The sequence below is a fragment of the Oncorhynchus keta genome, chromosome 27, assembly GCF_023373465.1.
Source record: "Oncorhynchus keta strain PuntledgeMale-10-30-2019 chromosome 27, Oket_V2, whole genome shotgun sequence".
In the NCBI taxonomy this organism is placed as follows: Eukaryota; Metazoa; Chordata; class Actinopteri; order Salmoniformes; family Salmonidae; genus Oncorhynchus; species Oncorhynchus keta.
Window position 1 is genome coordinate 8,072,320 of NC_068447.1, and position 26,947 is coordinate 8,099,266.

A 26,947-nucleotide genomic window follows, 5' to 3' on the forward strand; every position below is an offset into this window, starting at 1 on the left:
AGTAGGGGGAGAGGTAGTTGTTTGGGCTAAATTATAGATGGGCTATGTACAGGTGCAGTAATCTGAGAGCTGCTCTGACAGCTGGTGCTTAAAGCTAGTGAGGGAGGTAAGAGTTTCCTGTCACGGCCCCTCCTCTGCAGTGCAGGGGCGGTTCCTCCTGCAGGCAGAGGAGGGTCGTTAGTGATCGGAGTCACCTGGGCTCAGGGTATTTAAACGGCTTCACTAATCCCTCTTCTCTCTCTGCTCCAGGTATGATCCTGTTTTGTTTGTTCCTTTGTAGTTTTGCATAGTTTTCACTCAGTCACTCGGCTATGAGCCGGCCTTCAGAGATTCAGTTTCAGAGATTTTTGTAGTTCGTTCCAGTCATTGGCAGCAGAGAACTGGAAGGAGAGGCGGTATCAAGGGTATCAAGGGACCTAAGGTGAAAACATTCCCCACACCATTACACCACCGCCACCAGCCTTAATCTATGTACACTAAGATCAGGCAATTATGGGCAGCTGAATAGCATGTCTCTTTGGGGAATCTAGTCTCAGTGAGACCTGATGCAGAGAAAAAAAAAACGTGAATGATCATCAGCATAGCTAGTCCAAACCTATCTCTTACCAACCTAGCTCTTACCAAACTAGCTCCTACCAACCTTGCTCTTACCGAGTTGGTCAGTAGGAATCAATAAAACATTGAAAATCAGAGTATCAAAGACACACAAAAATAACTACTAACACACAAAACTGTCAATGGATTTAAGGAAGGGGTAGTTCTGCTCTCTCCTTCCCCAGGGATGTGGCAGAATAGGTTACCGGTAATTGAGTGGGTGGCCAAGCACTGCTGTAGAGGCCATGCATCAGGCCATTGACATGTTTCAGGAACTATTAAGACAGAGACAAATCATGAATAACCATTAAGTTCATTAACCTAGCTACTGCAGAAAACCTGTCTTTACTAAGTTAGACTTAACCCAGCAAGTACATTGATTATTTTTTCCCTCATCAATCTGGCAGCCAGGCAGACAGATGGAGAGAGATAGACAGCAAACCACAGAAGAAGATTAAAATATGTGGTTTTCGGTGATGTCACGTGTTCTCCGGCCTCTAGGTCACCAGGCTGCTCGTTATGGTGCACACCTGTCACCATCGTTACGTGCACCTGTGCGTCGTCAGACTCACCTGGACTCCCATCACTTCCTTGATTACCTTCCCTATATCTGTCACTCCCTTTGGTTCCTTCCCCAGGCATCATTGTTTCTGTTTCTGTGTCATGTCCACGTTGTTCGTGGTTTCTTGTTTTGTACATGTTACATTTATTTATTAAAACACACTCCCTGAACTTGCTTCCCGACTCTCAGCTCACTTGTTACAGGTGAAGGCTTTATGGGATAGCTACCAACTTGTAAACAATTACCCATTTATATTATCTTAAGGATTGGCCCCTTTTTTTGTTGTTGCCTAAAATGACATACCCAAATCTAACTGCCTGTAGCTCAGGCCCTAAAGCAAAGATATGCATATTCTTGATACCATTTAAAAAGATACACTTTGAAGCTTGTGGAAATGTTAAAGGAATGTAGGAGAATATAACACATTGATCTGGTATAAGATAATACAAAGAAAAATACAACTGTTTAAAAAAAATAGTACCATCGTCTTTGAAATGCAAGAGAAAGGCCATAATGTATTATGCCAGACCACGTGCCATTTATATTTTGGCCACTAGATGACAGCAGTGTATGTGCAAAGCTTTAGACTGATCCAAGGAACCATTGCATTTCTGTAAAAAAATTATCAAGACTGCCCAAATGTGCCTAATGTGTTTATTTTTTCATGTTCAAACTGTGCACTCTCCTCAAACAATAGCATGTTATTCTTTCACTGTAACAGCTACTATAAATTGGACATTGCAGTTGGATTAACAAGAATTTATCTTTCTGCCAATATCAGATATGTCTATGTCCTGGGAAATGTTCTTGTTACTTACAACCTCATGCTAATCGCATTAGCCTAAGTTAGCTCAACTGTCCCACAGGGGACGCACCAATCCTGAAGCAGTTTTAAGCCAATTATATTATGACTGTTGCCTCCCATTTAACTTTATTGTGATGGTAATGTCATTTGTTATAAAGTTAGAGAAACAAGTTTAGAAAAAAGTAACTGAAGAAAACATGTTTAATCACCTGAAACAATACAGTTATCCTGTCTTGAATCAAATCAAATGTATTTATAAAGCCTTTTTTACATCAGCAGATGTAGTAACAAAGTACAGAAACCCAGCCTAAAACCCCAAACAGGATGAAATGCCGATGTAGAAGCATGGTGACTAGGAAAAACTCCCTAGAAAATAAAAAAAGTAATATCTGCCAAAATATACTGAACAAAAATATAAACACAACATTACAACAATTTCAAATATTTTACAGTTACAGTTCATATAAGGAAATCAGTCAACTGAAATAAATTCATTAGGCCCTAATCTATGGATTTCACATGACTGGGAACACAGATATGCATCTGTTGGTCACAGATATCTTTTTTTTAACGGTATGGGCGTAGATCAGAAAACCATTGAGTATCTGGCATGACCACCATTTGCATCATGCATCTCCTTTGCATAGAGTTGATCAGGCTGTTGATTGTGGCCTGTGGAATATTGTCCCACTCCTCTTCAATAGCTGTGTGAAGTTGCTGGATATTGGCTGAAACTGGAACACGCTGTCGTACACGTCCAACCAGGGCATCCCAAACATGCTCAATGGGTGACATGTCTGGTGAGTATGCAGGCCATGGAAGAACTGGGACTTTTTCAGCTTCCAGGACATGGAGCCGTGCATTATCTATCATGCAGAAACATGAGTTGATGGTGACGGATGCCATCGATGAAATGCAATTGTGTTCATTGTTCATAGCTTCTTCCTGCCCATAACATAACTCAACCACCACCATGGGGCACTCTGTTCCCAACAGGGACATCAGCAAATTGCTCGCCCACACAATGCCATACACGTGGTCTGCAGTTGTGAGGCCGATTGGACGTACTGCCGAATTGTCTAAAATAATGTTGGAGGCGGCTTATGGTAGAGAAATTAGCATTCAATTATTTTGCTCTAGTGGACATTCCTGCAGCCAGCATGCCAATTGCACGCTCCCTCAAAACTTAAGACACCTGTGGCATTGTGTTGTGTGACAAAACTGCACATTTTAGTGGCCTTTTATTTTTCCTATAACAAGGTGCACCTGTGTAATATTCATGCTGTTCAATCAACTTCTTGATATGCCACAACTGTCAGGTGGATGGATTATCTTGGCAAAGGAGAAATGCTCACTAACAGGGATGTAGACAAATGTGTGCACAACATTGGAGGGAAACAAGTTTTTTTGTGCATATGGAACATTTCTGGTTTCTTTAATTTCAGCTCATGACACATGGGACCAGCACATTACATGTTGCATTTATATTTTTGTTTGGAGTGCGATCTCTGACGTTGCAAACACTACACATCTCCATTCAGTAGCGGGGCAACTCTGTGAAGATGGCGTTCGGTGTGTGAAGATGACGTACAGTGTAATGAAATATGTTGTGATGTGTACAGGGCATTAGCCAGAGCGCTAATGTTAGCTAGATAAAATTAGCCAGCTAACGAGCTAGCAAACCTTTCTTGACGTTCTTCTCGCCAACAAACCGTCGCTTTACTTACAAAAAGAAAACCAGAATGCAGGAGAACAGGAACTACCACTTAGCAGTCAAATATTTTTTGTTTTGTTTTTTTGTTTTTAAACTCAGTGAAAAAAGTAACGTCCCTTTTTCAGGACCCTGTCTTTCAAAGATAATTCGTAACAATCAAAATAACTTCACAGATCTTCATTGTAAAGGGCTTAAACACTGTTTCCCATGCTTGTTCAATGAACCATAAACAATTAATGAACATGCACCTGTGGAACAGTCATTAAGACACTAACAGCTTACAGACGGTCAGCAATTAAGGTCACAGTTATGAAAACTTAGGACACTAAAGAGGCCTTTCTACTGGCTCTGAAAAACACCAAAAGAAAGATGCCCAGGGTCCTTGCTCATCTGCGTGAACGTGCCTTAGGCATGCTGCAAGGAGGCATGAGGGCTGCAGATGTGGCCAGGGAAATAAATTGCAATGTCCGTACTGTGAGACGCCTAAGACAGCGCTACAGGGAGACAGGATGGACAGCTGATCATCTTCGCAGCGGCAGACCATGTGTAACAACACCTGCACAGGATCGGTACAGCCGAACATCACACCTGCGGGACAGGTACAGGATGACCCAAGTTACACCAGGAACGCACAATCCCTCCATCAGACTGTCCGCAATAGGCTGAGAGAGGCTGGACTGAGGGCTTGTAGGCCTGTTGTATGGCAGGTCCTCGCCAGACATCACCGGCAACAACGTCGCCTTATTGGCACAAACCCACCGTCGCTGAACCATCCAGGACTAGCTTTTTGTCTCACCAGGGGTGATGGTCGGATTCACGTTTATCGTCGAAGGAATGAGCGTTACACAGAGGGTTGTACTCTGGAGCGGGATCGATTTGGAGGTGCAGGGTCCGTCATGGTCTGGGGCAGTGTGTCACAGCATCATCGGACTGAGCTTGTTGTCATTGCAGGCCATCTCAACGCTGTGCGTTACAGAGAAGACATCCTCCTCCCTCATGTGTTACCCTTCCTGCAGACTCATCCTGACATGACACTCCAGCATGACAATGCCACCAGCCATACTGCTCATTCGGTATGTGATTTCCTGCAAGACAAAAATGTCATTGTTCTGCCATGGCCAGCGAGGAGCCTGGATCTCAATCCCATTGAGCACATCTGGGACCTGTTGGATCGGAGGGTGAGGGCTAGGGCCATTCCCCCTATAAATGTCCGGGAACTTGCAGGGGTCTTTTTGGAAGAGTTGTGTAACATCTCACAGCAAAAACGGGCAAATCTGGTGCAGTCCATGAGGAGGAGATGAACTGCAGTACTTAATGCAGCTTGTGACCACACCAGATACTGACTGTTACTTTTGATTTTGACCCCCCTTTGTTCAGGGACACATTATTCCATTTCTGTTAGTCACATGGCTGTAGAATTTGTTCAGTTTATGTCTCAGTTGTTGAATCTTGTTATGTTCATACAAATATTTACACGTTAAATTTGCTGAAAATAAATAGTTTCTTTTTTTGCTGAGTTTATTTCAAGAATCTGTGGTTGTTTTCCAGCTGCGTTGTTGTATAGCCTACTAGGCATTTTGTCCCAATAGGCAGTATGGAATGTTGACGGGTGTCCTCGAGCAAGCAGGCTGAAACAGAGATCTATTGCTAAGCGAGGCATAGATTCCCAAACCAAGATTAAGCTGGAAATTATATGCTTACCTCATTATTTAGCTACTGATATTACAATTCGAAATTGCAGCACACATTATGTTAATACATAATGTTAATTGGTTAAAAGCTTTAAGGGAAATATAATTCTCATATTTTCAGGGATAAATTCAGGTGCAATTATTTTTGACTAATTATTGATGGAAATTAATGGGATAACAATAGGGTTTTGTTAATCCTGGTGGATTGTGGGATATTGAAATTTTAAAAAATAGGCCTATGTGTTCTGTGTTATATTCTGAAAACAAATGTAGAGTCAAAATAGAACATCTAAATTGCATTCAGTGGAACAGAAGAAAATGTGCAGCACAATAAACAGTGCAATTAACGTCAACAAAGTCATATAATTAGAAGCCAACACACACAGCAAGCTACCCAGTGGCGAACCGTCATTGTTGTTGCCTGTTTTGCATGTTATTTTGGCATTAATACAGTTGAAGTCGGAAGTTTACATACACCTTAGCCAAATACATTTAAACTCCGTTTTTCACAATTCCAGACATTTAATCAGAGTAACAATTCTTTGTCTTAGGTCAGTTAGGATCACCACTTTGTTTCAAGAATGTGAAATGTCAGAATAATAAGGAGAGAGAATGATATATTTCAGCTTTTATTTCTTTCATCACATTCCCAGTGTGGCAGAAGTTTACATACTGTCACGTTCTGACCTTAGTTCTTCTATTATGTCTTTGCTTTAGTATGGTCAGGGCGTGAGTTGGGTGGGTTGTTTATGTTCTTTTTTCTATGATTTGGGATTTCTGTGTTTGGCCTGGTATGGTTCTCAATTAGAGGCAGCTGTCAATCGTTGTCCCTGATTGAGAACCATACTTAGGTAGCCTGGTTTCACTTTTGAGTTGTGGGTGCTTATTTTCCGTGTCAGTGTTTGTGCCACACGGGACTGTTTCGTTTGTTTCGTTCTTTCACTTTGTTATTTTGTATTTTGTAGTGTTCAGTTTTACATATTAAAATTGACACTTACCACGTTGCAAATTGGTCCGATATCTCTTACTCCTCGTCAGAAGAAGAGGACGAGCGTTACACATACACTCAATTATTATTTGGTAGCATTGCTTTTAAATTGTTGAACTTGGGTCAAACGTTTCGGGTAGCCTTCCACAAGCTTCCCACAATAAGTTGGGTGAATTTTGGCCCATTCCTCCTGACAGAGCTGGTGTAACTGAGTCAGATTTGTAGGCCTTCTCTCTCGCACACGCCTTTTCAGTTCTGCCCACACATTTTATATGGGATTGAGGTCAGGGATTTGTGATGGCCACTTCAATACCTTGACTTTGTTGTCCTTATGCCATTTTGCCACAACTTTGGAAGTATGCTTAGGGTCATTGTCCATTTGGAAGACCCATTTGCGGCCACGCTTTAGCTTCATGACTGATGTCCTGAGATGTTGCTTCAATATATCCACATAATTTCCCTGTGTCATGATGCCATCTATTTTGTGAAGTACACCAGTCCCTCCTGCAGCAAAGCACCCCCACAACATGATGCTGCCACCCCCGTGCTTCACGGTTGGGATGGTGTTCTTCGGCTAGCAAGCCTCCCCCTTTTTCTTCCAGACATAATGATGGTCATTATGGCCAAACAGTTCTATTTTTGATTCATCAGACCAGTGGACATTTCTCCAAAAAGTATGATATTTGACACATGTGCATTTGCAAACCGTAGTCTGGCTTTTTTAATGGTGGTTTTGGAGCAGTGGCTTCTTCCTTGCTGAGCGGCCTTTCATGTTATGTCGATATAGGACTATTTTTACTGTGGATATAGATACTTTTGTACCTGTTTCCTCCAGCATCTTCACAAGGTCCTTTGCTATTCTTCTGGGATTCATTTGCACTTTTTGCACCAAAGTACGTTCATCTCCACGAGACAGAACGCGTCCCCTTCCTGAGCGGTATGACGGCTCCTTGGTCCCATGGTGTTTATACTTGAGTACTACTGTTTACACAGATGAACGTGATACCTTCAGGCGTTTGAAAATTTCTCCCAAGGATGAACCAGACTTGTGGAGGTCTGTAAAACAAATTCTGAGGTCTTGGCTGATTTCTTTTGATTTTCCCATGATGTCTAGCAAAGAGGCACTGAGTTTGAAGGCAGGCCTCGAAATACATCCACAGGTACACCTCCAATTGACTCAAATTATGTCAATTAGCCTATCAGAAGCTTCTAAAGCCATGACATCATTTTCTGGAATTTTCCAAGCTGTTTAAAGGCACAGTCAATTTAGTGTATGTAAACTTCTGACCCACTGGAATTGCTATACAGTGAATTAATTATAAGTGAAATAATCTGTCTGTAAACAATTGTTGGAAAAATTACTTGTGTCATGCAGAAAGTAGATGTCCTAACTGACTTGCCAAAACTATAGTTCGTTAAAAAGAAATTTGTGGAGTGGTTGAAAAACAAGTTTTAATGACTCCAACCCAAATGTATGTAAACTTCCGACTTCAACTGCACGTCACATATCAGTTTGCAAACAAGTAAAAAAATTAACACATAATTGAGTTAATACGTGTTTTTTTTTCACGAGTTTGCCCCATCAACAATTTACATGCTAAAATCACTAAATGAAGCTACCAGATATCATTAATTAAACAACCGTTTTTTAATTGTACTGCAGTTTTACTGTATTTTAACAGCAGGGAATTTTTGTAAAAGGGTATCCTGTATTATTGTGCATGTTTATCTTAGGCTATGTGTTGGTAGCCCAGAACAAATGTCATGGAAGTGAATGTGCACCTTTCAATTGAGTGGACTGCAACTACAAAAAACATTGCCATAGCCTGTAGTAAATAACAAGTGTTTACGGCACCAGGATTCTCTAAATTAGGGACCATCTCTCTGATAGCTATAGGACTGCAGAGACCGTCACAAATATTTACTTTCTAATGACCTAGCAAATTCGATGACTTTGATGTGAAATATGTCATATTTATTTGTTTTTTTCAACTGGCATTCCATCACCTGCTGAATAAAAAGCTCAAATGGCCCTAATCGTGAATAAATTAATCGGGGGTGTAAGATGAAGTGGACTCAGCCCGAATATAGCCTCACGGAAGTGGGGATGCTGAGGGTGTTGCAGCCCCTGATAAATCAAAATAATAATACAAATAATAATAAAAAGCTTACAAATATTTTAATCATAGAATTTGTGAACTAGGCCTTTATTACTCCTGTGAGCAGACAAAAGTACTCGTCAGCAGGATGCATGTTTTGGAATATTTTAATTATGTATAGGTTTCCTTATTTTCACTCTGTCATTTTGGTTTGTGGAGTAACTACAATGTTGTTGATCCATCCTCATTGTTCTCATATCACAACCACTAAACTCTGTAACTGTTTTAAAATCACCATGAGCCTCATTGTGAAATCCCTGAGTAGTTTCCTTCCTCTCCGGCAACTGAGTTAGGAAGGACGCCTGTATCTTTGTAGTGACTGGGTGTATAGATACACCATCCAAAGTGTCATTAATTGATTCACCCTGCGTTTTTTTAACACATTTACCAATCGGTGCCCTTCTTTACGAGGCATTGAATAACCTCCCTGATCTTTGTAGTTGAATCTTTGATTGAAATTCACTACTTGATTGAGGGACCTTACAGAGAATTGTATGTGTGAGGTACAGAGACGAGGTCTTAATTCAAAAATCATGTTGAGCACTATTATTGAATACAGAATGAGTCCATGTAACTTATTATGCGATTTGTTAAGCAAATTTGGGCCCGAGTACCATAAGCCGGAGTCCAGAGTAATATAATTATGTCGGACTCAGGAAGAGCTCACATGAAGCCCAAAAACACTATGCACATGTTTATATAGATTGGTGGGTCAAGGTGGGTCAATGTGGGTAAAGGAGGGTCAAGGTGGGTCAAGGTGGGTCAAGGGGGTCAAGGTGGATCATGGTGGGTAAAGGGGCATTTGGATGTATAGTACACTCTTAGAAAAAAAGGTGCTATTTGGCTGTCCCCATAGGAGAACCATTTGAAGAACCCTTTTTGGTTGCAGGTAAAACCATTTTCTACAGAGGGTTCGATGTGGAACCAAAAAGGGTTCTCCTATGAGGACAGCCAAAGAAACCTTTTTTTTCTAAGAGTGTATATACCTCTGGGTCAGGTAGGACTCCCTGCAGCATATACAAATAGAGACCTGGCTCGGATTCCCTGCAGCATATACAAATAGAGACCTGGCTTAAGAAACCCCTCGCCTAGGCCAACAACACAGTGCACAGAGGTACACGAAGACTCATATTTCCCATAACCCTCAACAACGTCCTCTCTCTTCCAACATCATCCTCTCTCCTCCTCTCTCTTTAGGCAAGATTTGTGAAAATGTTGTTACCTGAGGAAATACTCCAGAGATCATAGCAGCACAGAGATTTCCCTCCTCTTACTCTGCATATCTGGAATGCATTTACTCAGCTGGGTTTTTGAGTTCCAGAGCTCTCTGTCGCCTCAGGCTGAGTGGACATGGTTGTCATGAGATTTAAGCAACAACATTTTAACCGTGTCCTCCTGTTTCTATCTTAAAATGTTTATTTTCCTTCTCATTTCTCTATAACAATCTTAAAGGCCCAGTGCTGTCAAAAACGTGATTTTCCTGTGTTTTCTAGATATTTTCACACTGATGTTGGAATAATACTGTGAAAATGATGATAATGACATTTTAGTGTAATAGATGTTTGAAAAGACCACCTGAGATTTCAGCCTGTTTTGGTGCGAAGGAGTTTTGGCCTTCCTGGTGACATGACTAGTAGTAAATTAGTTAATAGACCAATAAGAAAGCGCTCCAAACCTCTCTGCCAATAACAGTTAGCTTCCAATTTCCCCTCCCCACTTAGACAACTCCAAGACAGTCCTAGCAAAATTCTTGCTTGAGAAATGTATCTTTGCTAAGAAGCTATTTTCTTCTTTTTTTTTTTTTTTTTTTTTTACAGTATATTACTTCATTATTGCCCCAAAATAATTTCATATTGAAAAAAAAACACCAACATCCGCATTGGACATTTAAAGCAGCCAGTCCTGTTCACTTGTTAAATAGTCATGTCTTTGTAATTTGTGTGAGCAACTTTTAGAACCAGCTCGCACTCTGGCTTTGCATCATGACTGCTCCTTTTGGGTCCATAGGGTAAAAGCTAAAAATGCAGATGTTTGTTTGTGACTGTTGCATTGACATTTAATTGTGTTATCAAATGACCAACTTGGGAGTGTGGCTGGTTGTGGATCATCAAATAGGTTGGTGGAGGCTGTAGTCTGCACAGAAAAGTGAATTTAGGCATAGATGTTAGTAATACAGTATAAACTAGACTAGAAACTAGAAAACTAGTTATTCAATGGTAGACATGTTTTTCCTATAACTGCACACGTCATGCAATGTTGGTCTCTTATAGTGAAGTGATACGCTCCCCTTCTCTGTCGACAGTTGTACTTTTTTGGCTTCCACACTAAATAAAACGACGCTTATGTCCCCTGTATAGCCAAATGGACCGGGTGTTTACACACTTGTCCATCAGTTCAGGCTCCATGCGGCCTCCATAGGTATTCAGAAAGATTATGAGACGTCTTCAAAACCAAAGTTGCCATCTGAGCTCCGTAAGTGCACCGTGTTTAGAGATGGAGGCGCAGATTAGAGATCCCATGTCAACCTCAATAGTCAGATTCCTTTAATCTTACAGGCTACAAGTCTCTACAAAGTAGTCAAACTGTGTGTGTTTTATATTTTAGAGTGAACATTTTAATCAGAAAATGAGTGCATGTATGTCTTGTTTGCTCATGCGTTAACTTTATTTTGCCAATCCTGTAGCTATTATTTATTTTAGAAACAATAAATAATAGTTTACCCTGGACTGCCATAAAAAAAGTTGTAATTTTAAGAGCGTGTTTATATGTCTATATGTATAGTGACATTTTGTTTGTCACAGTAAAGAGGTAACTTTTTCAGTATTTCCAGTAACTTTATAGTTGTTGTCAAAAACTCAAGTTCCAAGCACAATTTCACTAGAAGCTGACGTTATTCAAGGTTCCTTCCATTCACATTGAAATATATTTATGAGTAGTGAAAAGTGAATTGATTGAATTAATTGAATTTGAAAGCTAACTGGGAAGCATTTAATTTTTACAGTGTCCTAAATTGGTTAATCTCTTCTTGTTCAGTTGTATAGGCCTAAAAATGATTCCCTTACAATCTAATATATGTTCAATGAAATCAAAACTTCGGTGATTTTACACTCAAATTATTAACTAAAGTTTCAGGTAATGGCGATGCCCACCTGCACTATTTAGCCTCGAAAATAGTCAACAAAAATTGAGTGATGTGCTTATTATAAAGTATCCTATATAGCCTAGGCCCTCGTGATCTGACAACTATTTAACGAACCTTTTTTAAATAAAGTCTTTATTTTCAATGTAGCCTATTATGGCTAGTGATTTACGATGTTTTGGTGTAAATACTGTTTCAGTAGGCCTAATGAATCAGAGTATTTGTAGTTTATATGTTTGATGTGTTCCACGGACATTTCTAACACGTGTAGGGTCTTTCTAATGTATCTGGTTAATTTAATTCGATATTTTGAACAGGTATTCTGAATATCTTCCGTTTCTATTTACATCGGGCCTTTGAAATAATCAACTGCCTGTTTGTTTTGACCTTTCTGATTTGCAATTCTCCAATTGCAACTGAGTTAGCGCATAACATTTGTTAAATGTCCTTTTATTTGGTGCCCGATTTGATTCCGTGCTTTTTCCTTTATAAAAAAAATATATATATAAATGAATACAAGCAAACGCCACAAGAATGCAATAAATAGCTATATTGATTTTTTTTTAATCACCACAAATATTATTACCATTACTCAACTGAAACATGTAATGAGATCAACAATTTCACACTGACAAAATTAAATGTTGGTCTCATCATATCGACATGTTTGACAATATAGACTAGGGAAAGAATATTCACGCTGGTCTTAAAATATTTTGTTAATGACATAGCTATTATTGTTCTTATCATTATGAAAACAAGTTTCTTGTAGGCCTTAGAAAACAGAGGTTGCACATGACCGACGCTGTCAACACGCTCAGATGGTCCAGAGACTTTGATTGGCACATAGAAGTGGTCAAAAATAATTCATTGAGTGTCCGTTTTATTTGTACTATATGCATTATTCAACTTCCCCAGAAGTAGATAGTCAAATCCTGTTGATATTGCTTGAACGGTTGGTTCTATGATGGCCTGCGTTTTATTCAATGATGGGCAAAAAAAAGAAAAAAAAAGCTGTCGCATTACTGTTATCTGGTCTATTTAGTAGATTTCGGTAATATTTATCTTCAACCAAAATGCTTTAGTTCAATTTTGTTGAAAATGTAGCCATGTCGTTTCAATGTTCTTTTTTTTTGTTACCTAACAAATGGTACACCATTATTTTTCTTCAAATCGCTCAATCTGTTTGGGCAGTTTTATCCTGAAATGATGTATCTAATGCCATTTAGATTAGAAATGCGTACAAAAAAACAATATCGAATTTTGAGGTTGCTTATAAATCAAGTGTTGTGCATGCATTAGCCAATAGATTATGATCCAAACTAATACAAGAGATATTCATAGATATCTCCTACATTCCCTGACCTCAAATCACTACAATTTACTGTTACATTGACATTTAATAAACCCAGGTAATGTAACGAGAATGTTACCTGTAAACCCTGTGGAAAAAATTAGGGCATCATTGGCAACATTATTTTCCTTGTGCGTATTTGGCCATTTGGCACTGAACATAACAAAAGGCCTGGATCTGTGCGTAATTTGCCTTGCGTAAAGTGCTCTCTCTATCCCTGCCCCGATTTGTAATATGTTTGCTTTTGCAACAAAATGAAAGAGGAGTTCGATTGTTAATTGTAGCGACAGGAATCACACGTGATTGAATTATTGGCGGATCATAGGCCTATCTGCCCGCTGTCCCGCCTGGTCCTCCCTGTTTCACGGGTCTTTGTTCCTGATCTCCTAAATCCCACCCATTTGAAATGAAGAGAAGAAGAAAAAACCCACTCTCTCGGGCTCGCACAGGCGCCTTGATTTCACTGTAACCGGTAGGCGTTAAAGTGCGTTCCGGACCAACCTCATGATGGAGACGGATAGTTGTTTGTCTTTCTCTTCGCAGCCAAACCGGACACCACCAGAGAACTCACCGGGTTTGGAACAGCATAGTTCCTCGGGTTCGTTTCTTCCCTGTGACGAACTTCAGAAAAACGCACACCTTCCTCTCGCGCACCGCCTGAGTCTCCGGGGTCAGGGTGACTTCTACAGCTCGAGCTCCGTGGGACGATTTAATGACGGCGCACCCGCGGACTTTACGCACGGGGCAGCTCCCACGAACCCTCGCGCCTCGCCCAACAAACATAGCAAATATATGGAAAATATTAATCAGGATCAAAATGGTTTATCAATAAGCGGGAAGGGCTCGTTTTATGAAAACAACTCCGAGGGTAAGTGGAGATTTTTTTTTATTTTTTATTAAAAAAATCACGGCCATCAGTGTGAGGCTAACTGTGAAAAAGATATAGCCTCTCTACGAAAATAGGGGGAAATGCAATAATAATACTCACAATAATTATAATAATTATGTATTTACCTAAATGGTATAGGCCTAACTGAATAATGTTCTATTGCGTGTGGAAACCGTTTGACTTGTCAAACATTATGGCATATCCACTCTGAAGAAGATACATACCCGTGATAAGATAATTGCGACCAACATTTGTTGTCAGCTTCAAGTTGTTTCAAAATTACATTTTCACCTATTTTGTAGATCAGTGGATAAATATATTTTCAGGGTTTCTTTGGCGCTGCACATAGCCTATGCATATGTTTCAAGGGCTTGGATAAAAACTTCGTAAACACTGTAAACAATATTGTGCTAGTTCTACCTTTTTTTAAATTACGTAACTATTTACATCATCTTTTTTTAGTATTTCCAACATGAGGTATTCTGATGTATAATATATTTCACTTTTGCTGTTTCACAAACACTAATAAATTAAGTCCAGCGTCTAAAAAAAAGGGCGTAGTTCCAACAGAAGTGTATTAATTCCCAAACTATTCGTTAGATCTACTTCCTCTTTTTGATCAGTTACTTTCAGTGATCATATGTTAATGTTGATTTGTTGTTGTTGCCATTTTAACACACTTTATCACGCATTGCTGAACACGGAAGTGGAGGTGGAACTGCAAGCATAGTAAGATGCTTAATGTGCCTCCAGCATGAAGTGTTATGCGCAGTTATGCGCATGACCTTGTTTAAAGTGGGAATGGGGCATCTCATTTTTCAACGTAAATTTGCATATAATGTTGTTTAAGAGTATAATAAAAGTAACAAAAAAAAATGTATTACCCACAAAATTGAGCTACACGGCAAGTACTCTCAAGTTCTTAAATTGAGAGTAAATGTCAAGACAAAAATGGTAAATTAAACAATACATTAAATTGAATTAACACTTTCAAATATTGAAGTAAAACCAGGAACCTGCGTTTTTATGTGAAAATCCTACATTTTTTTTTTTTTTTGGGGGGCTGAATCATTATGTACAGTCTAATGATCGCGATTCCTTTTCACCAAATGTCTGTTTTTAATTGTTCACCTAATTATTTAGCTTGTTTTCTATTATTTAGGATAACGTTCCAAAGGACCATCAAAGGACGGATGTTTATTAGTCCACACAGCAGGCCCCGGCTGAAGAAATCCCTCAAAAATAACGGAATGACTTTGTAGAGCTGGGCCTCGTTTCCCAGTTGCGATGTAATTTAAGCATTACGATGATCGTACCAGTTGCATCATTATTTACGAGCCAACTTTCTAAGTGTGTCCCAAACAAACAAGTCGAGAGTACCTTCGCTCAGTGCATCGTTAGACCATGTGTCGTGTGGTTAGTAAGCCTATTGATTGGATCGAAAGAATAAGCCGCGTTGCTGTCGGATCAGCTTTCTCCATTCAAATCTAAATCTCGTGGCAAAATAAAGCTCAATATGATTTAAATATGATTGAAATATATCGACCCATTTAGGCTTAGCCTATTTACATTTTAATGTTGTCATCACGGTTTTCGTTTGAAGATTTGTTTTATCTTTCACTTGTTTGTAACAATTGCAAATACTTTGGCAACTTTGTATTTGTAGTCCACTTCGCTCTGAAGTTATCAGCCGTCAAAGTCAGACAGATATCCAGCCTAAACACAGGCAGGACAGGTCACCCACGCAAGTCAGTATTCAACGGTCATCCATGTCTGGGACATCGGGAGGGAACCATGAGCGCTGTTACCTTCAAGCATCTGTCTTTGATTCCAAAGGTTACACTATCGAATCAGGCGATAGAAAGTTGTTTTTAGGATATTTTTTTAAAGCCTTACCCAAACCTTAACCCTTACCTGAATTTACCTGAACTCAGAGTTAATGCCTAAATTAAGATTTCGGAATATTGCCTAAACTTAACTCTAACATACTGACCACTCCGCTCGCGTTACTAGCTGAGATGTCTGTGAATAAAGTGACGCGGAAGGGGCAAACACATCTAATGGTGCACTTTGGCTGCTCTGTGAGTGGTCTGGATCACTCGTAGACGTGTGAAGATTTTTAACAGCAGCGTTACTAACGAAGGTTCTGGGAAACGGCTCGGCTACTAAAGATACATCGTAAAATTGTTCTAATTATGATCTATCTTAACGCTACGAAGGCTCTGGGAAACGGCTCGGCTACTAAAGATACATCGTAAAATTGTTCTAATTATGATCTATCTTAACGCTACGAAGGCTCTGGGAAACGAGACCCTGAATGCTGCTATGCCTTTGTATATTGAACATCTTGAATTAGGCCTGTTATTTTGTTCCTTGCGAGCTCCTTTTCAGAATTTAGTTGTTTTGGTGAACCTAATATCCCCAATGTTGCCCTTTCGAATTATTAGAAAATCAAACGTGAATCAAATGTTAAAACACGATTTTAAAGTCATGGAATATTATAGGCCTAGACGACGACTACAACATAATATAGCCAGCCCACCGAAATTGGCACGGCCGACTCAAATGAATGTGCAACGACATCAAAAAACGTCATTATTTTAGCCTGAGCCGTCTAGGTGCGTGATTACGGCGTCGGTGGAGGGAGCTTCCACCGTGCCATACACATCTTATAAACACACTAATCATATGTATCTGCACAAAATACAGTAATAAACGAAACAAACAAAAACTGAATACAACTTGAGTTCATTTTAAATTGAGAAGGTTTCTTAATCAAAAAGTTATGTTTTGTTTCTGAAGCGCAAAAAAAGTTACACATTTCCTCATTAGATTCTCAATATGTGTTTTATGCAACAGGCCCTATTTGCAAATATTGACTCTGGAAGACCCTGTCCCTTTTTTTTTTTTACATCATATTTTTCAGGTGCAATATTATCTATTATATTTAAGCACATTCAGAACATTCTCTAAATAATAATAAACTTAAAGAACTAGGTTAACTTAAAGATAAAGATCATTTTCTTCGGCCTGAGACATGCACCAACACAACGTTCCAAGTTGAAACACTTTAGTAAACGTAATATCCCGTGAACTCGAGTCTTAGGAAATGACGTGGTTCTTCAGTATTATTTATTTACGTTTGTAATCTATCCTCTAAAGTTGCTTTTATTGAGGGATGTGCGTTCTGTTAAGGACAGTGATATATCTGTGTGTGCAGAATAACATAGAGCAGTCTGATTCATGTTATTGCCAAAGACAACGTGTGATAGAGATACTCTATCTCTACATTTAATCTTCATCTTAGATAATACCATGGTCTGATTTAAAATGAATACTTTTCTATTTCTTTGGTCTTGAATTAATACTTTTTTATACACATGCAAACACACTTAGACGCTTACACACACACACACACACACACACACACACACACACACACACACACACACACACACACACACACACACACACACACACACACACACACACACACACACACACACACACACACACACACACACACACAGTGATTAGTGCGTTGGGCTAATAACCAAAAGTTTGCTGAATCGAATCCCTGAGATGACATGGCAAAATGTCATGTTGTACAACTGACTAGGTATCCCCCCTTTCTACTGTACAACTGACTAGATATCCCCCTTTCTGTTGTAGAACTGACTAGGTATCCCCCCTTTCTACTGTACAACTGACTAGATATCCCCCTTTCTGTTGTACAACTGACTAGGTATCCCCCCTTTCTACTGTACAACTGACTAGATATCCCCCTTTCTGTTGTAGAACTGACTAGGTATCCCCCTTCCTGTTGTACAACTGACTAGATATCCCCCTTTCTGTTGTACAACTGACTAGGCATCCCCCCTTTCTGTTGTACAACTGACTAGATATCCCCTTTCCCTTTCTGTTGTACAACTGACTAGGTATCCCCCTTTCTGTTGTACAACTGACTAGGTATCCCCCTTTCTGTTGTACAACTGACTAGGTATCCCCCTTTCCTTTTCTGTTGTACAACTGACTAGGTATCCCCCTTTCTGTTGTACAACTGACTAGGTATCCCCCTTTCCCTTTCTGTTGTACAACTGACTAGGTATCCCCCTTTCTGTTGTACAACTGACTAGGTATCCCCCCTTTCTGTTGTACAACTGACTAGATATCCCCCTTTCTGTTGGACAACTGACTAGGTATCCTCCCTTTCTGTTGAACAACTAACTAGATATCCCCCTTTCCTTTCTGTTGTACAACTGACTAGATATTCCCCTTTCTGTTGGACAACTGACTTGGTATCCTCCCTTTCTGTTGTACAACTAACAACTAACTAGATATCCCCCTTTCCTTTCTGTTGCACAACTAACTATATATCCCCCTTTCCTTTCTGTTTATATACATCAAAACACAATAATATTGTAGTATACAGACACCTGCCAACTAATATCAACACATATTGCCTTGTGCCTTGTAATTCTGTTACCAAACACCCACTGATCTTTAAGATATATTCTAGTTTCTCTCGCTCACGAGGAGGGAGGATAATGAAAGTTCACAGGAGTAACAAGTAAAGGTAGACCTACCAATTTGTTATAGTGATTTTACTGATATCAAGTTTGTTTATGAATAATTAAGTGATTCAAACTTGTAATTCTGTTACCAAATTGGTAACGAAATTACCAAAAAGTACTGTACAGTACATTAGAGTTCACTACTGTACAGTAGAGTTCAGTAAATTAGAGTAGAGTACTGTACATTAGAGTAGAGAAGAGTACAGTACAGTAGAGAAGAGTACAGTACTGTACAATAGAGTAGAGTTCAGTACAGTATTCAGTACAGTAGAGTACTGTACAGTTCAGTAGAGTATAGTACTGTACAGTTCAGTACAGTAGAGTACTGTACTGTACAGTATAGTAGAGTCCAGTACAGTAGAGTCCAGTACAGTAGAGTCCAGTACTGTACATTAGAGTTCAGTAGAGTAGAGCACACTAGAGTAGAGTACGGTACAATGTACAGTATTGGACATATCTACTGTACTGTACGGAAATCTACTGTGCTGTGTTGTACTGTGACGTCCAAACTTGTAAAACATAGACATTTATGATTGGTTCAGATTTTTTAATGTAAATTGTCCAATGTAGTCCTTGTGCATAGTGCACAGTTTGTTTAACTTTAAAATCAATGTTTTTTGTATGGCATACATGTTAAAGTGAAAGATCTGTGTCAAATCGCAATTCTGTTACAATGGAATTGCACTTTTTTTAAACCCTTAATGAAAGGGTTTTCATTCAACTTTTTTTAAAATATGGGGTTGTGGACCATATAAGAATGAGATACAGAAAGCCCCAAATATTGGTACGATTAGAATACTTTTTTTTGGACAAGATAATCCATTTGGCGTCAGTCTGTCTGTGAATTTAACCTGAGTGTTGTTTTTCTGACTCAGATTTGAGTAGAGATATGTTGTGTCCACATGACACTTGATTGCTGTCCAACATTCTGGGACACAGTCAGACTCACACACCTTCAAAGGCAGACTAGTCTTCCTGTTTTGTCTATTGGTGCTTGGAAGGGGAGAGGGTTAGGGTTTAGAGATTGAAAAGCAGGGGGGATAGTATAGCACATAGCCTAAAATGTTATATAAAGAAGTATATAAGCATTGCGAGTTAGAGGGATGATGAATTGACTAGATATTCCTAACCCCCAGATCTCATCCATGTTGACATTTCTTTAACTGCACAGTCCAAAAATGAATAATACAAAATTGAAAAAATATATATATTTTAAATTCTAAGAAACCGTGAAACCCAATTCAATGCTCTCGAAATTTGACATTTTACCAAAAATATGTGTGACATCTGATAATGCAGCAAAAGCTTATTTCTCTCAAATGTGTTTATATCCCTGTTAGTGAGCATTTATCCTTTGCCAAAATAATCCATCCACCTGACAGGTGTGCCATATCAAGAAGCTGATTAAACCTCATGATCATTACACAGGTGCACCTTGTGCTGGGGGACAATAAAACGCCATTTTCAAAATGTGCAGTTTTGTCACACAATACCACAGATGAACTATGGTGTGAGGTTATTCTAAACCAACATCAGGGGTGCGTCCCAAAATGACTCCTTATTCCATAAATAGTGCACTACTTTTGAGCAAAGACCTATTGGCTCTCGTCAAAAGAAGTGCACTCTGTAGGGAATAGGGTTTTTCAAAGAAAATACTTCTCTGTTTGGGACAGGAATTTAATTAGGACTATGCTGAATGACTGCTCTCAACTGTCCTCTGCGTGAGCCTAATGATAGGACATGGGGAAAGTCTAGATAAGACAAAGGGGACCGAGAGAGAATAATTATATTCTGGGACCCCATCATTAACATGAAGAACAACATCCAAACACAGCCCGAGTGAAACATCCATAATGTTTTAGTCCAATGACATCCATAATGGTACTGTCCAGTCATCCAAACACATCCAGTCCATAATGGTACTGTCCAGTCATCCAAACACTCAGGGAGTCCATAATGGTACTGTCCAGTCATCCAAACACTCAGGGAGTCCATAATGGTACTGTCCAGTCATCCAAACAGTCAGGGAGTCCATAATGGTACTGTCCAGTCATCCAAACACTCAGGGAGTCCATAATGGTACTGTCCAGTCATTCAAACACTCCCGGAGTCCATAATGGTACTGTCCAGTCATCCAAACACTCAGGGAGTCCATAATGGTACTGTCCAGTCAAACAAACACATCCAGTCCATAATGGTACTGTCAAGTCATCCAAACACTCAGGGAGTCCATAATGGTACTGTCCAGTGATCCAAACACACCCAGAGTCCATAATGGTACTGCCCAGTCATCCAAACACTCAGGGAGTCCATAATGGTACTGTCCAGTCAAACAAACACATCCAGTCCATAATGGTACTGTCAAGTCATCCAAACACTCAGGGAGTCCATAATGCTACTGTTCAGTCAAACAAACACTCCCTGAGTCCATAATGGTACTGTCCAGTCATCCAAATGCACACATAGTCCATAATGGTACTGTCCAGTCAAACAAACACTCCCAGAGTCCATACTGGTACTGTCCAGTCAACCAAACACAGGGAGTTGATAATGGTACTGTCCAGTCAACCAAACACAGGGAGTTGATGATGGTACTGTCCAGTCATCCAAATGGACCCAGTCCATAATGGTATTGTCAAGCCATCCAAACACTCAGGGAGTTGATAATAGTACTGTCCAGTGATCCAAACACACCCAGTCCATAATGGTACTGTCCAGTGATCCAAACACACCCAGAGTCCATAATGGTACTGCCCAGTCATCCAAACACTAAGGGAGTTGATAATGGTACTGTCCAGTGATCCAAACACACCCAGTCCATAATGGTACTGTCCAGTCATCCAAACACTAAGGGAGTTGATAATGGTACTGTCCAGTGATCCAAACACACCCAGTCCATAATGGTACTGTCCAGTCATCCAAACACTCAGGGAGTTGATAATGGTACTGTCCAGTGATCCAAAAACACCCAGTCCATAATGGTACTGTCCAGGGATCCAAACACACCCAGTCCATAATGGTACTGTCCAGTGATCCAAACACACCCAGTCCATAATGGTACTGTCCAGTCATCCAAACACACCCAGTCCATAATGGTACTGCCCAGTCAAACAAACACATCCAGTCCATAATGGTACTGTCCAGTCATCCAAACACTCAGGGAGTTGATAATGGTACTGTCCAGTGATCCAAACACACCCAGTCCATAATGGTACTGTCCAGTCATCCAAACACTCAGGGAGTTGATAATGGTACTGTCCAGTGATCCAAACACACCCAGTCCATAATTGTACTGCCCAGTCAAACAAACACATCCAGTCCATAATGGTATTGTCCAGTCAAACAAACACATCCAGTCCATAATGGTACTGTCCAGTCAAACAAACACTCAGGGAGTCCATAATGGTACTGTTCAGTCAAACAAACACTCAGGGAGTCCATAATGGTACTGTTCAGTCAAACAAACACATCCAGTCCATAATGGTACTGTCCAGTCATCCAAACACTCAGGGAGTCCATAATGGTACTGTTCAGTCAAACAAACACATCCAGTCCATAATGGTACTGTCCAGTCAAACAAACACTCAGGGAGTCCATAATGCTACTGTTCAGTCATCCAAATGCACACATAGTCCATAATGGTACTGTCCAGTCAAACAAACACTCCCAGAGTCCATAATGGTACTGTCCAGTCAACCAAATGGACCCAGTCCATAATGGTATTGTCAAGTCATCCAAACACTCAGGGAGTTGATAATGGTACTGTCCAGTGATCCAAACACACCCAGTCCATAATGGTACTGTCCAGTGATCCAAACACACCCAGAGTCCATAATGGTACTGTCCAGTCATCCAAACACTCAGGGAGTTGATAATGGTGCTGTCCAGTGATCCAAACACACCCAGTCCATAATGGTACTGTCCAGTGATCCAAACACACCCAGTCCATAATGGTACTGTCCAGTCATCCAAACACTCAGGGAGTTGATAATGGTGCTGTCCAGTGATCCAAACACACCCAGTCCATAATGGTACTGTCCAGTGATCCAAACCCACCCAGTCCATAATGGTACTGTCCAGTGATCCAAACCCACCCAGTCCATAATGGTACTGTCCAGTACAGTTACAAGGAAGTGACTTGTATCACATAAATGAATAGATGGTCTGTGTGTCATATCTATCATAGTCATGAAATGCATATATTTGACCATGCCTTATTATTTTATACACACAATGATACTTTGTATCAAATTTGGTCAAATGTCTAACTTTCTAAATTTAATTAAAAACTCAAATGATTATTTGCAATAAGAGATATCACATAACGAGATTTTCAGTCTTCAAAAATAAACTTTGAACTTGTTAAATTAGTTGGAAGAATCTGTGGTATATTCTGTCCATAACATGATCCCAAAACACTAGGTCCATGTGAAACCTCCTCAAACCCAAAACACATCAGTTTGAGTTCTGCTCAGGGGGTCTTGACCTTCATTTAATGCGGGTCAAAACAAACAGTGTTGCAGTGGTCTGGAATGTTGTGTCTGGTCAGATCTGATTAAAACCATAACAAGGAGACTTTAAACTAAGATACTAAATTAAGAGAAAAAAAAGCAAGTTTTAAAAGCAACGCATGTTTATTTCCAACTCTATCTCATACAAATTTGTGCATAACTGTAAAACAATTACGTCAGCAGCTCACTTAGTGTTTTGCTCATATAGTTGCTTGTCTTGTATCCGTGGCTCATCTGGCCTGTTTTTCTCACCTCTTATCAGGGGTCTGTAAGAGACCAGTGGGACCCCTGAGACAACATAGGAACGTTCACTCCTTTCCAAACCAACGTCGTCCTTCAGATCTTAGTCAAATCTTCTGAGAAAAGACAAGTCTACGTGGCTGAATCCTGTTTATTATTCATGGAGAATATTACGCTGATGCCTCTTACAGTGGACGTTAATGAATCCTGTTTGTTATTAACAGAGAATATTACGTTGCTGCCTCTTACAGTGGACGTTAATGAATCCTGTTTGTTATTAACAGAAAATATTACGTTGCTGCCTCTTATAGTGGACGTTAATGAATCCTGTTTATTATTAACGGAGAATATTACGCTGATGCCTCTTACAGTGGACGTTAATGAATCCTGTTTGTTATTAACAGAGAATATTACGTTGCTGCCTCTTATAGTGGACGTTAATGAATCCTGTTTATTATTAACGGAGAATATTACGCTGATGCCTCAGTGGACATTAATGTTAGGTTGGCTGTTTAATCTGAATATCTCTGTGTGACAATGTTACCACTGATAGACATCAGAGCCTCGCTTAAACACAGCAATTTACTTTTTTCACGCACGCACACACACACACATTTTCTTATAGTAAGCCCTATCTTCCTCCTTTCTCTCTCTCTACCCGCTCTCAGCCAGAGAGAAGGTGGGTCCCAAGCCCATGGGCTACCCAGTGATTGGTTCAGACTTCTGCATCAAGCTGAAGGAGCCAACCAATGGTCTCCAAACAGGGGACTCAATCGCAGACTCCATCGACCTATCGGGCAAGAACAAGAAGCGTCGTAACCGTACCACGTTCAGTACGTTCCAGTTGGAGGAGCTGGAGAAGGTGTTTCAGAAGACTCACTACCCTGATGTTTACGCCCGGGAACAGCTGGCCCTTAGGACCGAACTCACAGAGGCCCGTGTACAGGTAATCCCCCTCTTCATCACATCCTACATATCCTACAGTCCCCTATCCTGGCTGCTACAGTAACTGTCTCAGTCCCCTATCCTGGCTGCTACAGTAACTGTCTCAGTCCCCTATCCTGGCTGCTACAGTAACTGTCTCAGTCCCCTATCCTGGCTGCTACAGGAGAATGTATGCACACATGACTGTAAGTCGCTTTGGATAAAAGCGTCTGCTAAATGGCATATATATTATATTATTATATTACAGTAACTGTCTCAGTCCCCTATCCTGGCTGCTACAGTAACTGTCTCAGTCCCCTATCCTGGCTGCTACAGTAACTATCTCAGTTTGCAACTGTAATAGTTTGCAGTACCATCCTGCATACAGTTAATACATCCAGATTATAGGCTACAATATTTATGTGCAGAAATGCAAAGTAGAACTGCTGCTCAGTCCTTTTAAATTAAGATTTTTGTTTTGTTGCCTCACAACAAACTTTGGCATTTGAAAGTGAATTACGGTAAGTGGCAGATGTCCTCTGATCCCTTTTCTCTCTCTCTCTCTCCATTCAGGTGTGGTTCCAGAACCGACGGGCCAAGTGGAGGAAGAGGGAACGCTACGGGAAGATCCAGGAGGTGCGAAACCACTTTGCTGCTACGTACGATATCTCTACGTACCAGGTAAACACTGACACACATAGTTCACTTTGCTATTACATATGATATCTCCACCTACCAGGTACACACTGACACACATAGTTCACTTTGCTACTACATATGATATCTCCACCTACCAGGTACTGTCTTCCGACAGGTGGCGTCACTCCTACGCACGCTCATCCCTCAATCTAATCTGACGTACTCTCTTCCTCTCTAGATGCAGAGCAACCTGTGGCCAGGAGCTGGTGCAGGAGGGGGCGGGGGGTCCGGCGGGGGCTGTGTCCTGAGCCCTGACAGCATGTCTTCCTCTTGTATGAGCCCCTACCCCCATCCCCACAGCAACCTCTCCTCCATGGGCTTCATGGGCATGCCCCCGTCCTCCAGCCACCCCCACCACCCTCACCATCACCCCCCACACCACCCTGGCATCAATAGCCTCTACTCTCTCCACAGCTTCCCTGGGGCCCTCGGGGGCCACTCCTTTGAGCCAGGGCCCGAGACAGAGTATAAGCCATCCAGCCTGTTGGCCCTGCGGATGAAGGCTAAGGACCCTGGGAGTCTTCTATCCTGGCCTACATGATCACCACAGTGTCAGGGCCCTACTATGTACTGACTGAGCCAATGTACACACACACATCCAAACTCAATCTTGTATACTAGCTACGCCATGGATAGTTATGGCCACATGTGTTTGTGTTGCTGCATGTTGATAACAGAAGAAGTCAAAACTCTCTCCTGTGGTTCACTATAATATGTATACACACACTCTGCTATTTTTCTCCCGAAAACGTAAACCCACAGACTTCAAAACATGACATGATAAACAGTTTTGAGTTTTTTAGGTATTTTGTCCCTGGGCATTTCCATGTAAAAAGGACCAACATGTAAAAGTTAATACGAACAGGTTAAACTGGGTGTCAAATGAAAACTAAGAGTCTATATTTTTGGGGAAATGAATGCATAGAAACCATTTTCCATCTTGAACATTTGTCATAAAGTAAAGGCTTTGATTTCTGGACAAAGGGGGTCTTAGAAAACATCTACCAGAAAAAAAACGTTTTAAAGGTATCAGAAATACATCAAAACACAATAATATTGTAGTATAAAGACCCCTGCCAACTAATATCAACACTTACTTTTAGTTTTGGTTAAATGTACCATCTGTAAGTATAATAAATATTTCCTTTGTAATTGTAATTTGTAATTCCGTTACCAAACAGCCACATACTGTATCTCCTTCATGAGACATACCAATTAGTTATAGTGATTTTACTGATATCAAATTTTGTTTTTGACGTATTAAGTGATTAAAATGCGTAATTCGAAATACCAAGCAATCTGTAACGTAATGACTGCAAGTGAATTGGCTACGATAGGAAATCGTAGTAGTCACAAACCACAGTTGAATCACCTGTTACTGTCCTCCCTTCCACTGACATACTGTTATGTTCAGCTCATAGTGTCTCCTGTTACTGTCCTCTCTACCACTGACTGTTATGTTCAGCTCATAGTGTCTCCTGTTACTGTCCTCCCTTCCACTGACTGTTATGTTCAGCTCATATTGTCTCCTGTTACTGTCCTCTCTACCACTGACTGTTATGTTCAGCTCATAGTGTCTCCTGTTACTGTCCTCCCTTCCACTGACTGTTATGTTCAGCTCATATTGTCTCCTGTTACTGTCCTCTCTACCACTGACTGTTATGTTCAGCTCATAGTGTCTCCTGTTACTGTCCTCTCTTCTACTGACTGTTATGTTCAGCTCATAGTGTCTCCTGTTACTGTCCTCTCTTCTACTGACTGTTATGTTCAGCTCATAGTGTCTCCTGTTACTGTCCTCTCTACCACTGACTGTTATGTTCAGCTCATTTACATTTACATTTAAGTCATTTAGCAGACGCTCTTATCCAGAGCGACTTACAAATTGGTGCATTCACCTTATGACATCCAGTGGAACAGCCACTTTACAATAGTGCATCTAAATCTTTTAGGGGGGTGAGAAGGATTACTTTATCCTATCCTAGGTATTCCTTAAAGAGGTGGGGTTTCAGGTGTCTCCGGAAGGTGGTGATTGACTCCGCTGTCCTGGCGTTGAGGGAGTTTGTTCCACCATTGGGGGCCAGAGCAGCGAACAGTTTTGACTGGG

At 40.4% G+C, this 26,947-nt stretch overlaps 1 protein-coding gene across 2 annotated transcripts; it reads left to right on the forward strand.

The window, feature by feature from the left end:
* Positions 1–256: 256 nt before the first annotated feature.
* Positions 257–26,737, forward strand: LOC118360253 (homeobox protein aristaless-like 3). 2 transcript variants are annotated; one of them, XM_035739551.2, is made up of 4 exons: positions 257–421; positions 23,889–24,166; positions 24,718–24,825; positions 25,022–26,737. In XM_035739551.2, exons 2-4 carry the CDS (start codon positions 23,915–23,917, stop codon positions 25,382–25,384), a joined length of 723 nt encoding a protein of 240 aa, XP_035595444.2. In that variant the 5' UTR covers positions 257–421; positions 23,889–23,914; the 3' UTR covers positions 25,385–26,737. The 2 variants fall into 2 exon arrangements, with proteins under 2 accessions (XP_035595444.2, XP_052337424.1); XM_052481464.1 differs by lacking the exon at positions 257–421 and adding an exon at positions 13,424–13,874 and having other exon boundaries at positions 25,022–26,736.
* Positions 26,738–26,947: the final 210 nt, after the last annotated feature.